Source organism: Falco cherrug, chromosome 8 (genome assembly GCF_023634085.1).
Source record: "Falco cherrug isolate bFalChe1 chromosome 8, bFalChe1.pri, whole genome shotgun sequence".
Taxonomy (NCBI): domain Eukaryota; kingdom Metazoa; phylum Chordata; class Aves; order Falconiformes; family Falconidae; genus Falco; species Falco cherrug.
Genome location: NC_073704.1, coordinates 52,610,458 through 52,631,585, shown reverse-complemented (window position 1 = coordinate 52,631,585; position 21,128 = coordinate 52,610,458). Strand labels below are relative to the sequence as shown.

The window sequence follows — 21,128 nt, the reverse complement described above, 5'->3', positions numbered from 1 at the left end:
TTTCTAGTCAAGTGTATCCTATTTTTCCTTCTAGTTTTATGTTTCTAAAGCAGGGATAGAAATGGAAAAAATATGTATGTTTTTATGTGGGTAACGTGCACAGTCCAGACTCTCTGTCTATAACCACCGACTTCCAGGACACTGACTTTTGTCCCTAGACACTGTAAAATGGCTCAAAGTAACATATCCAAGATACCGCATTAGAAGGCCCTTCTAGAAGTAATTTTCAGAAACTCCGATTGCCCAGTATGTCTCCAGCAGTTTATCTTTTCATTACAAGGGTGCCTGAAAAATAGCCCATCTGTTTTCTGGGGGCCATTAGTTCTGTTTCCTGAGCTTTGTTATCACGCTCATCCATACGCACTCGGTAGCCATTTGAGTGTACAGTATTTAAAGCTGCTGCTTCTTCCTCTCCTTACTCCGCCCCTCCTGAATAGGTAATACCCACTAATTACCAGTCCAGTCAGTTGAGTCATTCTGCTACATTACCATATCCTAAAGCTTATATCATTTTTTTCCTCATTTGTGAAACACTGCAAACCGCCTTATTTTAGAGGACTATTACAAGTAAGAATGAAGAACTAGAAACGCGTACGTGCTCTCTGATAATTCGGTATGAGATATTTACAACACTGAATTTCAGATTGTATCACTGTTGTTACCTCTACCTCTTCCTCTTCATGCGTGATAGGAGTGGGATACCCAAGGGAGATGTCTTCACCCTCCACTTCTCTGCCGCCACTCAAGCCAGCTCCACCTCCCGGATCAAACCTGGACACAGAGGAGGTTCAGAGTGGGTGTTCGGGTTAGCGTAAACCCCACGTTACTAAAACATCCAGCAGGTGAGCTGCCCCAGCAGGGCTGGACTCAGCCGCTCAAAACAACCTTCCCCACGATGGAGATCTCCATGCCAGAAATCCAAGATGTGGCGTGAAGTACAGCCCTTTCCAGCGTCTGTCTGCATTTGTTCAGGGGATTGGAAGAAACGCTAAGGTCTTATAAATAACTTCACAGGGTTCCTGTAGTGTCCCGTACTCGGTAATTCAATCTGTTCTCCTTCCTGTGGTTATCCCTGGCAGCAGATGCTGGCTGGGTCTCTGTAACCTTCCCAGGCTCAGAGCTGCAGCTTGCATTTCGGCGCTTGCACCGCCGTGCTCGGCGGTGGCTGACCCACAGGGCTTCCAAAATCAGTCTTTTGGAAACCTCTAAGCTGTATACCCAGCTTCCTGAGAAGGCAAACACTCAGCCCCAGAAAAAGCCTTGTCTTACCGTCTCCTCAGCAAAGCACACAGCTACGGAGAAGGGCTCCACAAACCTTGTCGAGAGCCTGTTTATTTGGTGTCCCTTCGCCGCAGCAGGAGGGGCAATGCCCTCGGTTCTCTTCCTCCGAACGCACACGCTGTGGCGCCCTGTCACGCAGCCCTCTGAGCAAACCCGGCACAGCATCGCAACCAGGTCAGCAGAGGAACCACCCCGGGTTGGTTGTCACCCTGCAGTGGCTGCCCTTTGGCTTTTTGCTCTTTCTGCCCTTGGCAGCGTGCAAGGCCCCGTCCCCTCTTTCTACCCACCACCTTACTCCTTCCCGCCTGCTCTCGCCTCCTGGCACGGCGGCCCTGTCCCCCTCCCCTGCGTGCATGGCACAGCCGCGCTGCTACCCGCTTCTGCGTGCTCTCACCTCCCCTCAGGCCCCCGGCATTAAACCACAAACTGGGGTGGGCTCCCTCGGCTGCAGCTGCCACCCCACACGGGCCGTGCCAGCCCCACACGGCCCAACTGCGCCGCCGCCACCGCACATCCCGGGCCGCGCAGCCCCGCTCGCTTCTCGCTTCTCCTGCCCCTTCTCCCAGGTCTCCAGCAGGACCAGCCCTCCGCTAGCAAGTTCATCCAGCTCCATCGAGCAAGGAACTCGCTCAGCCCACTTGTGACCGGCAGCGGCAGCGGTGGGCTGCACTGCGCCCAGTACAGCTGCCTGCCCTGAACTGGCCTTACTGGAGCACCCAGCTGAGGCAGGTGCCATAAAACAGAGGCCAGCCCGGCCCGTGGCAGATCAGGAGTAACCAGCAAAGTCCATCAGTTTCCCCCAGGAAAAGAACAACACCAGGTCCGCCAGATGAGCTCAGCTTGCAGGGCGCTTTCAAGGGGCATAAAACATGGGTACCCTGATCCACACGGCTCTGCCGAACCCCCCGGCGCGCAGAGCTGCTGGGAAAGGTGGCTTGGGCAAAAGGAGGTTTTTGCAGCTAATTCTGGATTCTGACTGTGAGAGTCCCAAGGCCTGACCTTCAGAGGAGCTGAACACCCGTAGTTCCCTCAACCTCACCAAAGACTTGGGGGATTTAGCATCTCTTAATGAAAAAACAGCTCTCCGTTGATTCATATCATAAGATCTGTCTCCCAAAACACCAGCCCCACACGAGGCAGCAGGAGGCAACGCTCTGGAGTTCAGAAAAGGGGCTGTGGGACTGGACCCACGCCGTGCCCGTGACGTACTGTACACAGCACTGCCGATCCCTCCCAGCAGCCAGTACGCAGGGATGTGAAATCTCTCTCAGCTCGTCGTGTTGGGATATTTAGGATTTGATCAAGCACCCAGCTTTGAAGCTGATTTCTTCCGTCCTTGATTAGCACATTGCAGCACAAAACTTCCTTGACATCCACCTACCTCTGATTAGCACAGACAGAGCTGGAGAGAAAGGAGAAGCTGCTGGTCACCAGTTCCCAGGCTTTAATTAGCTGTGTTATTCCCAAGAGATTATTGCAACAGCCAGGCTCTGTTGCTGGCTGCTGCAGCCAAGAACCAATTATATCAAAGTGCCGCCTCCTTTTAACAGCAGGTAAGGATGTGTTGGGCACGTTTAATGTGCAGCCTTAATAAGTTGCTCATTCACAAGCTTTCCCTGTTTAGAAGAATCCCAGCGTCTTCTTGTTCAGCAACTTAATTTTTTAAACCTGTGCAGCCTCCTGCTCAAAAGGATGTAATTGCTGGGGAGTGTCTTTTATCGGCAGAGGCTCTGGGCAGTCTGCTTGGCTGCCAGGGCACAGTAAATTGTCAGGCTCTCGGCTGCTGTGGCATTCCGCCAGAGTCATTGCAGCCTACCCTGACAAAGCAAAGTCCTTTATAGATTAAAGGTCCCAAACCAACGGAAAGCTAAAATAAACCACATTTTTCTGATTCTGCATGTTTGGTGGTAATCCCCCCAGTTGCAAACCACACCATCTGCAGCTACAACTCCAGCCTGGAATCCCCGGACCTGCCTATTTCTCGTCTGCCAGTTCTCGTGAAGAGCATTTACAAAGCCAGTATTCCCTGAGCGGCCGCAGCAGAAACAGGTTTGCCTTTCCTAGCCCGACAGAGACCGATGCTCTGGTCCTGGCTCCCAGTGCAGCCTGCACCACATCTGCCAGCTCCCTGCAGTGACTGGGTGGGCGCTGGTCTCCGGGTGCACAAGTGTGGGTCCCCCGCAGCTGCTGACCAAGACCCTGACCCTCCACCAGCCACAGTAAATGAGACTTGAAGCTCCCAGGCACTGGTCGTGCCCCTTCATCTGGGATAAACACACGTTGTCGGGTGGGTTTTTCCGTTCCATTTCTAACTTTGGCACGTGAGATGCAGCCGGTCCAGAGCGCAGCGGTGCGGGAGGTGCTGAGCACCCTCCCTGCAGACTGACACATCGGTGAACTGGGATGTCAGGAGGAGGGATGGTATTATCTAGTCTAAGCAGTAGCTCTGGAATAGCTTCCTAAATGTATTCCTGCATCGGTGCTGGCGAGTGCCAAGTGATAAAACAGGTCCCTGGGGAGGCAGCGGGGGGTGGGCTCTGCTTGCCTAATTGCATTTGAGCACAGCTTCTCACAAGCGCATCTATCTTCCTTTATCTCAGTGAAGACAGACACATTTCCATTTGCTCATTTGCCTGTAGCACTCCATCATAGGGCACTTTTCCACCTGAGGAAGGAAGAATTCAGTATTTGGAAACTTTGGAAAAGAAGGAGGCTGGAAGCTGATTTACTGCCTACGGCTACAGCCCTGACCTGCCCTTGAAGCTGCAGCTCGCTCTGTGCCGCATTGTACTTTTGTGTCCCTGCTCCAAGCTCAAATACAGCTGAGGCCACGGTACTTGCAGCCAGCAGCGAGTTTACTGAGCCAAGATGGGACTGATGGCTTCCGATACGATTTTGCAGTGTTAATGAAAAGGTGTACAAAGTACGGCCACCCCAGCCCCTGGTCTCACAGCTCATTCGCCATGTTGTCTTTTTAAAAGGCAAACAGAGCAAACTGAGTGAATCACGAAGGGATTATCCATATCCACCTGAACAGTATTAGTATTTCTGGAATCTTATATTTAGCATGGACCAGCCTTCATCCTTGTGCACTCTGCAGCCCTCAGCCCCTTCCTCTGATGGCTCAGAGTGCTTCAGTGTTTGGACGAGCCCTCCAGCAGGCACAGCCTGAGTTTAGTATTTAAGGACCGAGACAACCACATTTGAAAATTCCAGTCCCTAAGATCTTGAGATGTGGAGCTCTTAGCTGAAAATCTGGATTTTGAAATTACAGCTACCCCTCCTGGGCTTTACATATTTACCCCACATTCAGGCCAACCCAAAACCACCTGCAGGAACGTCCAGCCAGCCCACCATGGAGTGCCCATGGCTTGTGCTCCAAACCCAACACAGGAGTGAAAACAAAGACCACAAAAACACTCAAGGGAAAAGCAGGAGCAGATCATAAAAGCAGGCTACAGAATGCGAATAAAAAACAGCTGTATGACCCAGCAAACGACGTCATCCTTTCCCTACTGCCACCCAGCACAGGCTGGAGCTCACGGCGCTCTGCTTTCCGAAAGCCCTGCCTCCACTCGCCCTCCCTGCACAAAGAGGGAGAATGACAAATCCACCTACCATGACTTGAGCAAGGACAAGTGAGCAAGAGAAACAAAACAAAACAAAACAAAACAAAAACATGACAGTGATCAGCAGTTGATCCCACGGCCAGTACGCACACGGGCTTGTTTCTGCCCCGGCGGCTGCTCGGAGGCCTGCGGACGCTGCCGCTGCTGCTGCACTGCGCTGCTGCCAGCCTCGATGCCCACCTTCGCATTCGGCCATTTGAGTGCTGCTTTCCCTCTGACTGCACAGAGGGATGAGCTGCTTTGCAAAGCGGCTGGGGTTCTCTGCTGCACCACAGGTGCTCCTCACAACACACCACCACGCCTCACACCACAGAATCCTTCCAGCCTGGTGGCATTCCCAACTTTCCGGGAAGCGCAAAAGCATGAGAAGGACCTCGCCATGCAAATCTCAGCAGCCCCTTCCGCTCCTCGCAGCCTGGGGAGATGCTGTCGGTCAGGGAGAGTAGCCCAGGGAACACAAAGGTAACGTGAGCATCCCTTGTGTGACTTCCTTAACCCCAGGTAAGGCTTCAGGCAGGTGACTGCTTCCATCCTCGCCCTGTGCTCCTCACCACATAATGCTTAACAATAATGAGCATGTGACAGTGTCTGAATGTACTACAACATCTCTCTGTTGCTGATCTACCCAGTTTCCTTAAGAAACCTGCCCACTGGTCTCATCCTAAAAGAAATCTCGTTTCTTTGTCCCAATCCCTCACACTTTAGCTGGCAAGCCATGACAAAACCCTCCTGCACCAGGAGCGGCACAGAGCAGCTGCTCAGTGCACTTTTGCCCTCATTAAGTATCACCCTTTTGATGCTTCAGGGCAGCAGCAAACACCATTACTGAGCGGCATTGTGTAGGACTGGCTTCATCACTGAAGGTTGGGTTACTTTTATACTTTTGTCACCGAACTACTGGAGTGAAGATTAATCAATGGAGTAATTGCAGAACTCTGAAATCTGTCTGGCTAACCTCTCTTGTGGGCTTCGCAGTCACACAGCAAATCCAGCAGACTCCCACAGTGAGACGCTACCAACACAATGTCACAAAGGAAAAGCCATTAGCGAGCAATTACATTTCAGCAGGATTTCCCCTCTCCACCACAGCCTAATGAGGATAACCAATTCAAGGGGAACTGCTGCAAGGATGAATGAATAATGAGAGAAAGAGGATGGGAGTTCCTGTAATCCGGACAGAATAAGAAACAACTCCATGAAGGCAAAGAAAAACACGTATGTTGGAGCTCTGCTCCAAGCAACAGACAGATGTGGACGTTCACTCACAGTTACAGGAGGCACCAGCTGGTTTCAGAAGCATCACAGAGGCCCAGGGCCAAGACCGCAGTCGCTACAAACACTGTACGTGCACATGATCACATCACTCCAGAAGTTAATTCAGTTTTGGGGAAAGACTTCTGACTATCGACAACAGGTCCCTGCAACAAAACACCTTACTTACAAAAGGGTTAGTACCTCTGTACCACCCAATAGTTCCTGACACGCTGTGCACCATAAAAAAAATTAATGCTACCTTGAAATAAGAACTTCCTAGAAGTCGAGTTCACCTGAGCAGATTATTTTTTGTTTAACCTAGGAACTCAACGAAAATGAGGATATCTTTTCTTTACAGTAATAAAAATGCAAGCGGGGGAAAAAAAAATCTAGATAAATGCTACCTTCTATTTAATGGCAGAGTGCAATTCTACAGATTCTGAGGTTTGAAGAAGTATTTGCCAACGTGGCCCTCGGGCCACAGTGGCAGAGATGGAGAGCTCTGGCGCAGGAGCCAGCGGGTACAGCACAACGTGCTCCCGCTCCTGCAGGCACCATGGCCAGGTAACGCAGCTCAGCGCAGGGCATTTCTTCCCTAAATGAGAAATACCCAATTCCACTTACCTGCAACGGACAGCCTTGGCTGAACCCGTTAGCATAGGAGCAAAAAGCAGCCAAAGAAAAGATCAGCAGGCAGCACGCAGGTAGCCCACGGCAAAGCACTTGTCCTGTGTCCCGGCTTGGTGCCTCGCTGCGACAGCAAGGACCTCGTCTGCTCACATGAGCTGTGCTGTGCCCAGCAGAGCTGGGGGAGCCCTGAGCTCACCCCCAGCTCTGCAGCTCGCTCGGCCCTCACCGACTGCGCTGGAATAGCGTCTGCAAGGGGCACAAACCTCCCATGACACCCACCTTCCTCCTCTACCAGGACCTAGTGCTTCTCAGTTGCAGCCACAGAACAGAGCCATCAAGGCTTCTTTGATTCTGTCTCTACAATGTACGCATAATCTTTTCTTGCTATTTACACAAAAAAAAGTTTTTTCCTATTGCTTGTGAGAAGCATCCAGCTGGTTGAGCATCACTTGGTATCTTTTGGCTGCTGTGGTGAAAGGTAAGGTTGGATAGAGGCTTGTCCACATGATAGACTTCCAGTAGTTGACTAGTAACCTCAGTTTAATCTTCCTTTAATTCAGAGGGGTGGGCAGGGGGGATTAACTTTTGGGCTTTTGGGTCAAGGACTAATAAAACAAGAAAAGTTAAGACATCAAAGCATTATTCAACATTATTTCCCTTTAAAAGAGCACTGAAAAAAAAATCAAGGCTTTATTTGAATAAATGTTACACAACATTCTTTATCATTTACTTCTCAGCAAACCTTAAAGGGTGAATCATATTTTCCTCATTCAAGTCTACAAAATGAAAGAGGCATAGTGACCATTCAATATACAGACAAGAAGGTAGCACGGAGCAAAGCTTAAATATTAAGCAACTAAAGCAAAAAAGTGAAAAGCAATACATTACTGTAATTCTCTATCACTAGAATATCCCTGACAATTTCATTTCAAAATGAAAATCTGGTTTCAAACAAAATGGCTGCAATACTTTCTGTGAAAACAAACGCAAATACAGTTAGCTACCTTGTCTATTTTTATGCTATTTGCTTATATACCCATATTCTCCAATGCAGAGACCTGCATCTCTCTTTAAGTGTATTATTTTATATTTCAGCTGCTGTGCACAAGTGCTCACAATGGTGAGGAAATAAGAGCACTGGTTAAGATGTCACACAGGCAGGCACTACTGGCTTCTACTTACAACATCAATCAGTTTTCAATCCATGTGCAATAACCCTGCTATTACAGTCCTGGGCCTTTTTCCTGAGCAGAAACTGGTTTGTGCCATGTTGTTTGGTGGTTTCTATTTTGTTTGGGGGTTTTGTTTTTTTGTTTTTTGTTTTTTTTGTAGGTAAAAATGTAATTTATTAGGCCAAGACCCTCATTTATTGTCAATAGAACTGGGGTTTGGTCTCCAGAGGTGAAAGGCTAGCACACACACGCCATCAAATCGCCTCCCCTTTCCTCAGCTCGGATGTCTAATTTTTCTAAGTTGTAGTCACGTCTCAGGCCACGAACAGGACCAGACTGCTGATCCTCTTCGACTGGTGAAAAGGAAAAGCACTGTAGAACAAACATTAATCTCAAATTTAAAAAAAAAAAAAAAAAAAAAAAAAAAAAAGCTTTAGCTTATTATGAAAATGGTACAATTTGAACCTACTGTCCAGCATTATACAGCTAGTTTTTAAGAAGTAGGCAGTAAGTATTTAACTTCTGGCTTTTTAAATAGAGAATTTACTTCTGAAAAATAGAAACTGAACCAGCACGAAGCGTGAACTGCCTCAGTATGTATCACGATACCCCTATCCTGGATGGGGATGCCTGTCCCAGCCTCTCACTTCACCCCTCTCCGATTGTTTAGCAAGCATAAACCTGTTGCCAATATGAAAGCCAAACGATAGAGCTGTCCTGACTTCAAATTCTACGTGATTAATTCAGGCTCCATACACGAAGGCTGTGAAACTGTCTTTGTGCTGATACAGATGCCTCTCAGAAAGGTATCTCTTTTTTTAAATTATCTAGACAAAGACACTGTAATTTCTCCAATTGAATCAGGATATTAGTAAGGAGGAAAGCGTTTACTACAAGTCTTTTCACTTCTATAGAACGAAAAAAATTGACTTTTATGTGCACAGTTTCATTTCTTCAAAACAAATATTTATTTTCCCAGGTTATATAATAAATGCCCTGCTAAAAAGTCTGTAAGAAATGATACTGCTGAGAAAATGTGCACACAATGTCAAATAATTAGTGACAAATAAATTAATATTTAATAAGTCAATATTTCAGCAGCGTGTCCAGCATTCACAAGCTCCACTGAAATAAGTCTTACCAAACGGCTTTGGGGGAGGGGAATAAAATGGATAAAACCCACTGGGTTTGTTTCTTTTAATTTACAGCTATTCAGAGAAGTCAATGCAACTCAGATGAACAACCATCAGAAACACTAATAAAACCTTTGTTCTACTAGTTACCTATCTGAAAAATATTTATGTCAAAAGGAAAAATTAACCCATGATTTGAAATAGAAATGCCATTCCATTTCATCACTCTCCATTCATGACTGCCATCTTGATATAGTATTATAAGCAAAATGCTGCTCTCTGCGTTGTAGCCCTTCTTAACGTTATTCCACAATCCTCGATTCCCTAAGTGTTACAATAGCATAAATAAAATGCAACCATATTCACACAGAAGGAGCTTTCCCATAATACAGAGATACATGGAATTTGTGGTCACTGTCCTTTCCATCACCTCTATGGGAAATATTGGTCTCATATAGCGGGACTGTTCATATTTTACAATACAATTGATTTTGGACATGCTTTTGATCACAGATCACAGCTCTGCTAACACCTGCACTAAATACTAACTAAGCCTCATAGAATGGAAAATTGCAATGCTAAAGTTAAGAATTAAAATAAAAGTTCAAAAGTTACAGTCAACTTCCCAGGCAATTGGCTCCATCACTGGCACCTATCAAAACATACAAACGTGACTGTCACATTACAAAAAACCCAGTTATTTGCAGTGATTCTTCATACTAATAATTCAAGTGGTTCCTTGCATGTAAGTGTCTTATAGTCTTTAATAATTTCATGCGTCATTTATTGCAAAAAAGTTTTATAAAATATTTCCTAACATCTTTTTAAATTTTAAAGAAAATGTACATTAGGTACAGGTGCCCTAACAGGGTGAGAGGGGGAGCTTTAACATATTTACCCCCTTCCCCTTCAAAAAATGTTTACTACTTGGTGAAGATTTCAGAGGAAAAATAGGACAATTCAGTCTCAGATTTCTTTCAGTCCTGATGAGCTGGTGCTCTTCGTGGCAGTGTAGTGAGGTTCCATAAAAACAGCAGTTGACTAGTGTCTCTGAGCTGAAAAGGGGAGAGAAAGGGAAAATGGTTAAATGTCTTCCAGTATATATTGCAAAAATAGGTAAGCAAAATCTGAGGTGGTCAGAAAAGTTACCGGTTCACCTGCTTCGTGCATTGTGTGCAGAAGACAAAAAAAAAAAAAAAAAAAATTTACATTATCACAAGACATACACAAGTGAACAAACTCCTCAGTTGACTGGAATTTTAAGAGGAGCTACCATACCAATCTATGTTATATCTCACCCCATTTCAGCATCCAGAGAGATTTTCCTTTTTTAAAGATGTTTAAAGATAGCTAACGAAAGAGGGAGATTAATATACAATGTCTGTACAACGATGTGTATGGTTCACAACGCAAAGCTAAACCTGACCTTGTAACACCTTTCCAAATGCAAGACCAACATGTGCATGGCAGCACTGAAGTATAAACCTGCTAATCGTGTTTCTTTTCCGTTATTGCTTATATTTTCCCATTTGCTCCACAGAACTGGGAAGAAATGATGATAAAGCAGATAGAAGCAGTCCAAGTAATAACTGCTGCACGAGACCACCACTTACGGCATGAGTAACCACTTAGGGTAGTGCAGAGCCCGCACCGTCTGCACTGACCTGCCTCTTGTGTTGCATGGAGGAAACATTGCTCTAGAATAATCTAAGTTGGAGGCCTCTGGAGATCATCTGCTCCAACAACGCTCAGAAGAACAAAAAAAGGTTCCAACAGACCAGTCTTGTTGATTCCTTTTACCGTTCTGTTGAGTTTTTGACTGCTAGGATTACCCGAGAGGTACACATACATGTTCCAGTACTGACAACAGCATTGTGAAAAACACAACGGAATTTTAAGACTCATACCATGGACAGGAACATCCTAAAGTTCTTTCTAAACAGACAACTCTTCTGAAGAATATTAAAAAAAATAATAAAACAATTGAGAAGTAAGAGAGAGGCGTCTGTGAAACGGTCCTGCCACAAGAGGAGGCAGGGAAGACAAAGGGGGTAACTACGGAGTTTCTCAATTGCTCTGCTGCTCACTGTCCCACAAAAGTACAACATAAAACACAGAGAAATAATTCATTTCATATCCTATACAATGCAGTAGAATTAAAATAGGAATGAAATTTTCGGAAAGTGGAAACAGAAGCAATGAGTGCTAATTACGAAATTTAACAGATCCAGGCACAGATGCACTGAGCTGCTTTACGCTGACAGCAGGCTAGTTATATCCAACAGGTCCTCATTCGGGCATAATACTGAAAACTGATACCTAATTAAACCTGTTTTAGCTATGGTCCACTCCAAGATGTACGAAATAAGCCTGCAGAGCCTCTACAAAGAGAAGGATGTGGACAAAGTTCCACTGTACTCAGTAGTACTTACTGTTGGTGCCGGTAACCGAACACCACAGTATTCCAGGCTGCAAAACAACCAACACTGGGTATTAAAGCATACCACCAATAAGAAATTCTCCAAAATAAAATTAATATTAAATTAGCATCATGCATCCATCAAGTCTTGTAAAGAGAAGCTTTTCTATTATGCCAGAGAACCAGACCCAGAAATGTCAACAAGTTGGCTAACAGTTCAGCCCGGGTGTTCCAGCACCCACACTTCCAAACTCAAGCCTCAGTGAGACTACTGCTAGCCAGCAGGCTGCTGCGATCTGCAAAGGAATAAATGAGACAAGAATTTGGTTGTTATCTGAGCGTGCACGCAGCTACTACTTGGTCTAAGGAGATGGCCAGTTCACTTCAACCTTTAACTGGTGCTCCCTCCTCTGATGGCAGGCAGTTTTACTTTTCACTCCCCATCCACCAACTTGGCAATCGATGCAGCTGTAGCGATTTTCAGAATCAACACTTGGCAAAGTCTGTTAGTAACATACCTGACACCCGTGTTCCTGCCCAAGCCGGTTCCTACAGCTCTTTTACCCTCTGATTCTTGCTGTTGAGAGACTCCAGGACACCCTTAGTGAGCACCAGGATCTTCGCTTCTCCCACTGACATTTACACATCATCAGCAGTGACTCCAGAAACATTATTAGTTTCATCCTCTATTATAGTCCAGTCTTCTGTTTTACCAGCAGAAAATCTCAAGTTTATAAAAACTAAAACCAACGGATATTGAATATCTAATCCCAGACCTAATATAGCACTAGGTCAAACTTCTTAATGTTAATAAAGTAAAAATTGTGACTTCTTCATGCAAATAAAGCTCCCTTGACAACAACTGTATGTTCTCCTCACTGCCCTATTTCCTCTCCATGTCAAAAAAAAATTATACAAGAGGTGTGCATACACCCATGGCAGATTTAAGTAGTAAATACATGTTTGGGATAGAATTCCCAATAATAATCAGTATGTGCTTGGCTTTAAACATGTACTTCAAGTTTCCTTACTGACTTTGGCACACACTAAAAGTTAAGCATGCTTGTTAAGTGTCACTCCCTCAGATCACAGCTTTGCAAAGGGAAAAAAAAAAAAAAAAAAAAGGAAAAAAGAACAAAGGAAACAAACTTTATTTTCCTGGAAAAGTGGCTCCCTAACTCTGGTCCATATGTCATCTGTGAGTTTCTCATTGAGATCTTCCTGCTCACGTTTTCAGTTTTTTGTTGTTTTAGGTACTAAACTTCTTTTCAAAGATTAAAATGTTACTAAATTCCTTCCTGATTTTACTTTTACGCATCAGCAAAGGCAGAAAGCTGTGCCTACAGTCACAGCAGCAGATGAACTGCCCACATAGTACATCCTACTAAGATATGATCCACATAGCAAAAATGTTTGGGGATTGCTGGTTTAAGGAGACAAAAATCTTTATTTTTTTAATATTTTTTTTTACCTTTACATTATACCTGTCAAGTTATTTAATCCGATCATGACATGCAAACTTCAAGAAGGAAGCCTAAAGAGAAACTTAGTGTCGATCTTTCCAATAAAATACATATAGATCCTGACATCAGGTTAGGTCAGGGAAAAAAGCTGTATCTGAAGTGTTCAAATAGAAGAGGGAAATAAAATAACAGGTAGCTCATTACTATTGTCCTTAACCTGCTTTGCATATGATTAATTGATAGCATAGCACATCCTTCACTTAAGGCAGGGTTTCAACAGAATTCATGTAAAATATTGCCTTTTGTTGAGACTTATGCTAGAAAAAAAGCCAGTTAACAGGAGTAAAGAATTGACAGTGGTTTAAAAAAGAAAACAATTAACCTCCTTGCCTGCCTGAATTCTTACTGGGTGTACTACTCTTGCTTTCCAGAAAACAGTACACCATGAAAAGATGCTAAAAACTCACAGAAAATTCAAGTATCAACTTTTTTGAGCTTAAATGGGACTTTACCAGCAGAGTTTAAGGGAAATTACACATCATGTAGCAAACAGCACAACAGGGTATCTACCTGTACAAAGACCTACGCAAACACTGTACTGCTCACTGAAGAACTTGGTGCTCAAAGCCAGAGTGATATTATGAAATTTTGCTGGACCAAGTAACTACCAAGAACAAGTGGAAACTGAAGCGATGGATTAAAGTTAATGGTGTCCATGACCTTTCTGTATTTTAGAGTTAAAAAAAAAAAAAAAGCAAGCTTAGGGCACTATCTATTCCATATAGCTAGCATTTTACATCCGTTGTGCTATGCAGCCTGTAATAAACCAGATTTTTTCGTATACTGAGAAATGCAAAGTGTGACGAGGCAGACAACATGCCATTGCAGCAATACAACCCGTAGCCAAACCCAGTTAATCGTTACTTTCTTCCACGTCTTAGACTTGCTTGCTTTCTAAAATGTGAAAACCATCAGCTAATCCTCCCCTTTTCAGAACATGACCCAGATGAGATACCAATTCTTCCCTCCAGGTGAAAACCACGCAGATGAGACTGTGCCTTCTTTTGGCTATTGATCTTCACACAAAACTGCGCGTGTACACTGCATTCATTATGGTCAAACTACCAAGAACTTCTATCATAGCAATTACATTTACTTAAAAGAGAAGCAGATGACTCACAGTTGTGGAATATATCAAAGTTTCTTTGTATTTTGCTTCTCATTCTTTATTACAAGTACTATAAAAACTGTTCCCACTTGGTTGCTCACACAGCCTTTAAACTGAAATACAAAGCTGCCTTGCCAGTGGCATTATAATCTTTGTTGAAGTGATTATAGAATGGAAGAAAACTGAGACAACAGAAGGTGAAAGAGCAAATGGACCAGTTGCTTTCATGGGTGTTATGATCTGAAGGCAAACCCCCTGTTATTTTATTAATTTCCAGAGTGTTTCTAACTACTACAGAATCTCACTGTTCCTATACATACTAACATGCACTTGTTAGCTGCATGTTTGGCAAAATTAATGAATATGGGAACCTTTGCACTGTCACAGTGAAGTTGACTTCAGAGGGCTGCTTGGGCTACATTGCCATAAGGGATGAAAACTGATTAGGGGATGTCTAATCTGCTCAGTTAAAATATAATTGGGGTTACATTCTTTTATTTGGATCCATAGCAGTGTTTTGCTTAGAAAAGGTTTAAGGCAGAAGTATACAAGATTAGGCTCCACAGATATAGTGACTAAAAAATAAAGCCACGCACATGCCCTCACATATCTTACTCTCCTTGTACTGTGGAGGAACCTCTCTTACCCCGCGGATTTCCCTGTGAGAACCACACGGAGCAGGGACTGGCCACCCAGAGAACAAACGGTACAAAGAGCCGAGTTGTCACAAAAGATGAAGCGTCCCTGCGTCCTCACGGACTGCGCTTCTACACTTGCAAGCCACCCATGTCAGCCCAGTATTCATGCCCTTGAAATCCTCAGCCCTTGTGAATGCAGCAAATCATGTGTTCTAATCATTCAGTGAGTTCATTCACTTCATCGTGTAATCCACAATTTGAAGGCGAGTGATAGCAAAGCCTAATCTGAGGGTACGGCTCTCCCGTGGCGTGCAGTGCGCTCACAGCGTTCTGGACTCCGTTTTGAAACAGTTTCAACTGTTGGAGACTATGGAGTCATCATAAAAATTACCACCAGTAATCAACTTAAGTATGCGCGTTAGGACAAGCACTGATGGGGCTCACGGCTTTCACCACTGACGTCGTGAACATCTGCTCTACTCAACGGTGTTTTACACAGCCACTTTCCTGGGAGTCATCACTGTAGTGTGGATTCTGATTTTTCTAACGTGAAAATTGTCACGATCCTGTGTATTCACTAATGTCCAAAGAGAAGCACTGCCTTTGAAAGTATTTGGATTTCTCTGCAAAGGAAAAGCAGAAAGACAACAGGCAGCCATCATGAGGAAGAAAAGGCAGCCCAGAAGGACAAGGAAAGTACAAATAGCAGCATCTCTCATCACATACTGTGAAGAAGATACATAGCTCCTAAAGTAGAGAGCTCAAATTTAATAACATTTACAGTAGCATATATACAACTTCTTCAGGGGACTAATAATTTGTCTATATGCAAAACTACGCAACAGAAGAAACCGCACATGTTATTTTACTGCTACGGACTGACATTTTAAGTAGTTAGGAAGAGTTAAAATAGACTTCTCTTTCAGATAATGAATTACTAAAAAGCAAGCAGAACTGTTGCACTCCTCTACAGCCCAAGCCAATCTTCAACAACAGGGCCTCAACTACAAGCAAAACCAAGAGCAGTAACACATTCTTCAGTTTACATGCCTAATTCCCTGGAATATATAACACAGTATCAAGAATTTCTAAAACCTGGCTAAAAGCAGCTTTTTCATATAAACGTATCAGAAGAGATTAGGTCCCTAAATCCCTCAACACTTGAAAAATCTCAAGCGAATATTCCCCCCCCCCAAAAAAAAAAATAAATTGCTAAATATGATATTCCAACCAAGAAGACATTCAATGCTCAAAACGTTCCGCTGTGATTTTTAACAGCAACTTGTAGACAGAAAAAAACCATATTTGTAGTTGTTTTGGGGTGGGTTTTTGTGTTTGGTTGGTTGGTTATTTTCCCTAGCAAAAATACAGAAAAACAGGTTTGCTTTTTTTCTTTTTTTGGGAGCAAAGGAAGAGGAGGGAGCTATTTTTAGTACTAAGCCTTCTCTCTCTTGTTGAAGGGCTCAGGAATGAGGATTGATTTGGGAGCTTTCACACACTCCCAGTGCCTTTCATGATGTCCAAGTTAAATGAGCATCATGAAACCAGTAAGAGTAACCTGATAATTTCCTTCTCCTATTGCTCAGGCTTCAGCCACTTGTTATTACAACCTCTAGCAAACACATTTCTCAGTAATTCTACCAAAACAAAAAAAAACTTGTGTCAATCAAAATTTCTGCCTACTAAACAAACACTACAGATGGCCGAAAGAACACAACTTTGTTGTCAGTCACTTTCCAACTGAGGTGCCACACATGTCACCAACGGGACAGCAAAAATAACTAGATCATTCCTAGTACTAGCAAACGTAAGGACATGTTCCTTACCACATTCATCTGTGCTCCTATATGAAGCACCAACTGATTTTAGGGCTGATTTTGGCAGTGACGTCTTAGAAAAGCTGAGACAATATGCCCCTTGCTAAAATCAGTAAAGATTACTTCAGTTTTAGATGACTACAGAACCAGACTACATGACACAGTCCACGATTACTTACGAAATGTCATTCATACAGACACCTGTGTCTCCACTGAGGCATTTAATCAGGCCATACAGAACAACTTGAGAATCTAACTCTAACTAAACTTCTTTGAAAAACCCGTATTTATGGGCTTAGCTCCTTTTCACCAGAGCTACTAAGTACCAAAACTGGCACCACACATTTTAAAATTCTGAAACACTGCAAAAAGTACAATTAAATAGTGTTTCCTAAAGCCAAATGAAACCCCTGAATTTTCCTAAATAAAAAATTATGCAAAATTAGCATTTAGGTAAATAATTGCTTGTGATTATATCCGTTTACTTTACTGGCAAAGCAAGTGCCCTCTTCCCCTTTATGCACCTGTTAAAACCAAGCAAGGCCAATCCTGTCACCAGAATTATGTTGTTTCTGTTGCGGAATCTTTTAGAGATGGTAAGAAGCTAGTGAACACAGCTTGCCTTCCACAGATTCACAGCACATGGCTGGCACCTCTAAGAATATTTATTATTCATACAGCATATTTGACACCAAAACCATTAGTAAGCAAACACGAAAACAGGCCTAGATTATTTTTAAAAAAACAAACCACAACACTCTAATTTAAAGGACGTTATATAAATGATGCCATCCAAAGACGATTTTGCACAGAAGAGGCCCATGGCAGGAGATGCAGTGCAGTTTTACTACAGGTAGAAGTTAAGACTCTGTTGTTAGAAGGCCGTACTTGCGTTGTACCAAGTGCGAGTCCTGCATGACTGTGAACAGGATGCATAAGGCAGAATCTTTCATTATATGCATATTTTTACAGACCCTGTTTTTCCAAAATCAGAATGCTTAATAACACAATCACAGAAAACAGAGCTGTGACAAGGTCAAGGTAGATCACCTATTTTATCCCGTACCCAAATGCAGGACGAATTTAACCCGTTCCTGACAGAGATTAGCCTAATTATTGTTTTTAAAAACCTGTAATTATAAAAACTATGCAGCTCTCCAAACACTCCAGGTTTCACTGTTAACAACTGGAATAAATACTCTAGTGGCTAATCTTAACTCCCTGTCTTATAATTTTAAATATTGTTTCCTGCCCTAGTTGCAACTAAACAGAAGCACGTTTCCCCTTTGCCTCCGCACCTATCCTGCAGGTATTTACACACCTCAGATATTCCTCAGTCCAGCGAAGGAAGAAAAGACTATTGGAACTGAGGTTAAAACCACTGGCACAGAAACTGCATTACAGTTGTTCAAAATACACATGGTCTGGATTTTGAAAGTAACTTCTCAAACACGGAGCCCAAATAATTCCCACAGATCCGTTTGCCTTCACGCACTGAATGAGCAAAGGCCAAATGTAAACTTGCAACAGGGGATCCCGATTTGCTCCCTGTGCCAAATTACACCTGCAGCCTGTGTTGTCAGCACTATCCCCTCTGACCATAGGTAGGAAGGTAGAGAGGATCAAAGACTACACATCTCCATCGGCACAAGCACCGGAAAGTTTTAGCCCTGCCCGTACAGGAACTATCTGGGAAGGTTACGCAGGCGTGCAGGGCCATCTCTTACTTCCATTTTTCTCCTTACTGGATGTGCAAGGTGGCTCAGGTCTTCTAAGGTATAAAAGTCCTGGTCTTAATGATATTAATTTTCCAAGCTGCTGCTTATCCTACGTCATGCCTAGCACATTGATTGCTTTTTCTTGGGGAAAAAAAAAAATGGAGCCATGGATCTGAGTTCCATCACCATGGGTACCTGGCACTAAGCTTGCCAGCGCTGCCCCAGGGAGAGTTATCCCCACTGCCCAACGTGGTAGCAACAACAAAGCCAGGCAGGGAAAAAGCACGACAGCAAGACAGTTGCCAAATCACTGTCTCCTTAGCCATGCCTGGGAACTGCTATTTGGCCTTCTGTTCACAGAAGCACAGTTGTGTCAAGAGTTTAATTTAAGGAAAAAATTAAGAACTTTATGGATTGATATGCACACCCCAGGTATTACAGAAGACAGGCTGAAACGTATGAGTGAATCATAGGAAACTACAAGCTGCTGTTAGGACCTAACAATTAAAAACCAAGAAGCAGACATATTTTGAACTTAGGGAGGAATCACCACCATTTGAAAAGAGTTTTGTAAAACCTCATCTAAACTACCATAAACAGTTTTTGCCACCGATGTCAGGGAAAGAGGAGTTCAAACTAGAACAGGTGCATTGAAATGCCAGTAAGATGAGCAGGGAATAGAAAAGCCATCTTACAAGGGGATCCTATTTTATCTAGTTAATAATCTCCACACACTATAAATACACTAACGGGGTAACACCATAGGAGGGAACTATTTACACTAAAATACAAAGTTGTCACAAAGAACAGCAGCCGAGGTATTTTAAACGTGGAATAGGAACTTGCCATCGTAATTGTTAAGGACTTGTATCAAAACAGAGGTTCTTCCTATTACAGATTAAGAGTAATTCGAAGCTGCTTACAATCACATGTCACAAGCTTGAATCTAATGAATCTTTAGACAGCCTGACAGATACTACAAGAAGTTTTCAGTGCTACGGGCCTTTAGCTGTCCTGATGTTAAGCGTGAATGATCTCCGACCACTACAGCCGTGTCAGAAGAAGCTTTAAGGAAATTAGTTATGCAGAACTTTTGATACTTCATTTTATTTATAGGGACAATTTCACTGTATTATTGCAAGTATAGCCTGTCTACATCCCCAAAAGGTATGCTGCTATTTCCTACCCTAAAAAAACAAGACACGCTTTACGTAAACACAGTTTAAACTGACAAAATCCTGTGGCAAGTCACTATTTCCACAAGTGTGAAGTAGATTCTAGATGAAGTTCAGTTAACTGGGAGAATGATACTTTTCACCAAAATTCTCCTACAAGCTCTCTAAGACAGGAGAGCACCGTTCCTTTCTGCTGAACCTGCATTCTCAAACAGCATAGCTGTCCCTCCAGCATCCTAGCTGGCTTGACACACCAAGTTCCTCTCTTTTCCTTCATGTTCCCTATGACCTTTCTATTTATACCCTTAAAAACTGAAAAAAGAACGGAAAGCACCTCAGCCTTTAACCACTATAAACTCTGTACTGTAAAATCACTTTCAAGTTTGTTCTTAAATAGTATATATATACTTTTACCAAAAGGCTTATGCACAAAATACTGCCATCTTACTGCCCCTTTAATCGTAAGCTTACTGGACTTCACTTCCAGTTCCAGTCTTTATCTACAAGTTAGTGTAGTGATCCCACTGCATGGCCTGAATTTGCTTACTCCAGTAGGCATTTATTAGAACACAATTATAAAGAAAGCAGAGATTAACTGAAATAGCCTTTCACTGAATGTTAGCCGCCTCCTCTCCAGAATTCTTCAGCCAAGAAGGCAGCTCTAGTTTTTCACTGTACTTTGCAGAACATGCATGAGGATAAATGATAATGCTACTAGGGACTAAGATTTCTTTTCCAAAATTCATGTTCTTATCCTACTCTGACAACTTTAGCAAAAGCTTATAGAAGACATGAATGGAAATCAGTTTCAGGACTTAAGAGAGTTGACTGGAAACAAACCTAAGGCTAGCAATGCAAGAAGCAACTCTTACCCCTTCCTCACTTCCACTGATATGCTATTTCTTAAACCGAATCACAATTAGAAACTACTTTAGAAAAAAAGATTTTAAAGCATGCTGGAAAAAATAAGTCTTCTCAGCCTTGCACAGTCAACCTAAATTATCCCCACTAAACACACCCCTCCGGGTGAGGTAGCTGTTGGTTATGTAGGTTTGAAACTAAAGATAGCACTGTCTGAGAAAATACCATATAATCAGAGATGATTATCTCATTTAAGTGTTGACATAAAATTACAACTGATTAGAAAAATAACAAATATTTGTTCAGTTTCCTGTAGAACTCCATTTCAGAGACATATAAGCATTTTACAAGCATTTGCATCTAACTTCACTCATGAAGCGATCATACCTTCAAACACTCCTGTTTTTTCCTTATAAAGGAAATAAATCTTACTAAGTTTTGGAATAACTACTCTCTCCCAAAACATTTTACCTGAAGCTAAAGATCTTCAAAGGAGAAGTAGGCTTGTACTAGAAACTCATCGCTACCTGTCACATTTCCCCCCCTAGATTGAAAGAACATACATATTCAACAACTACACCGAGGAATTTCATTAATTCAAAAAGACATCATTTGCAATTTACTAAGCAGACAGAAAACTAAGTCACTCCTACTGATGTTTGTCTTCACGACACAGGCTACTTGCAACAGTTGCACAGTTTAATTACACAGATGCACTATCCTGGCACCATACAGACATGCTCCTGTCATGAGTTATTTAATAGCCATTT

The 21,128-nt window shown here is 43.2% G+C and overlaps 1 protein-coding gene across 5 annotated transcripts in view; it reads right to left on the bottom strand.

Annotated features, from left to right (window-relative positions):
* PWWP2A (PWWP domain containing 2A) overlaps window positions 1–21,128 on the bottom strand; it is a 41,969-nt gene that overhangs the window by 2,443 nt on the left and 18,398 nt on the right. For 2 of the 5 annotated variants that reach the window (XR_008733514.1, XR_003563307.2), the window contains exon 3: window positions 663–771. Coding sequence is in view for 1 of the 5 variants with exons in the window: in XM_014286219.3 (XP_014141694.2) it covers window positions 10,141–10,154 (14 nt within the window). In the remaining 4 variants the exon portion in view is untranslated. Of the gene's footprint in view, window positions 1–662; window positions 772–7,468; window positions 10,155–21,128 lie in introns of those variants that run through there. The other 3 variants (XM_005446653.4, XM_014286219.3, XR_008733515.1) reach the window with 2 other exon arrangements.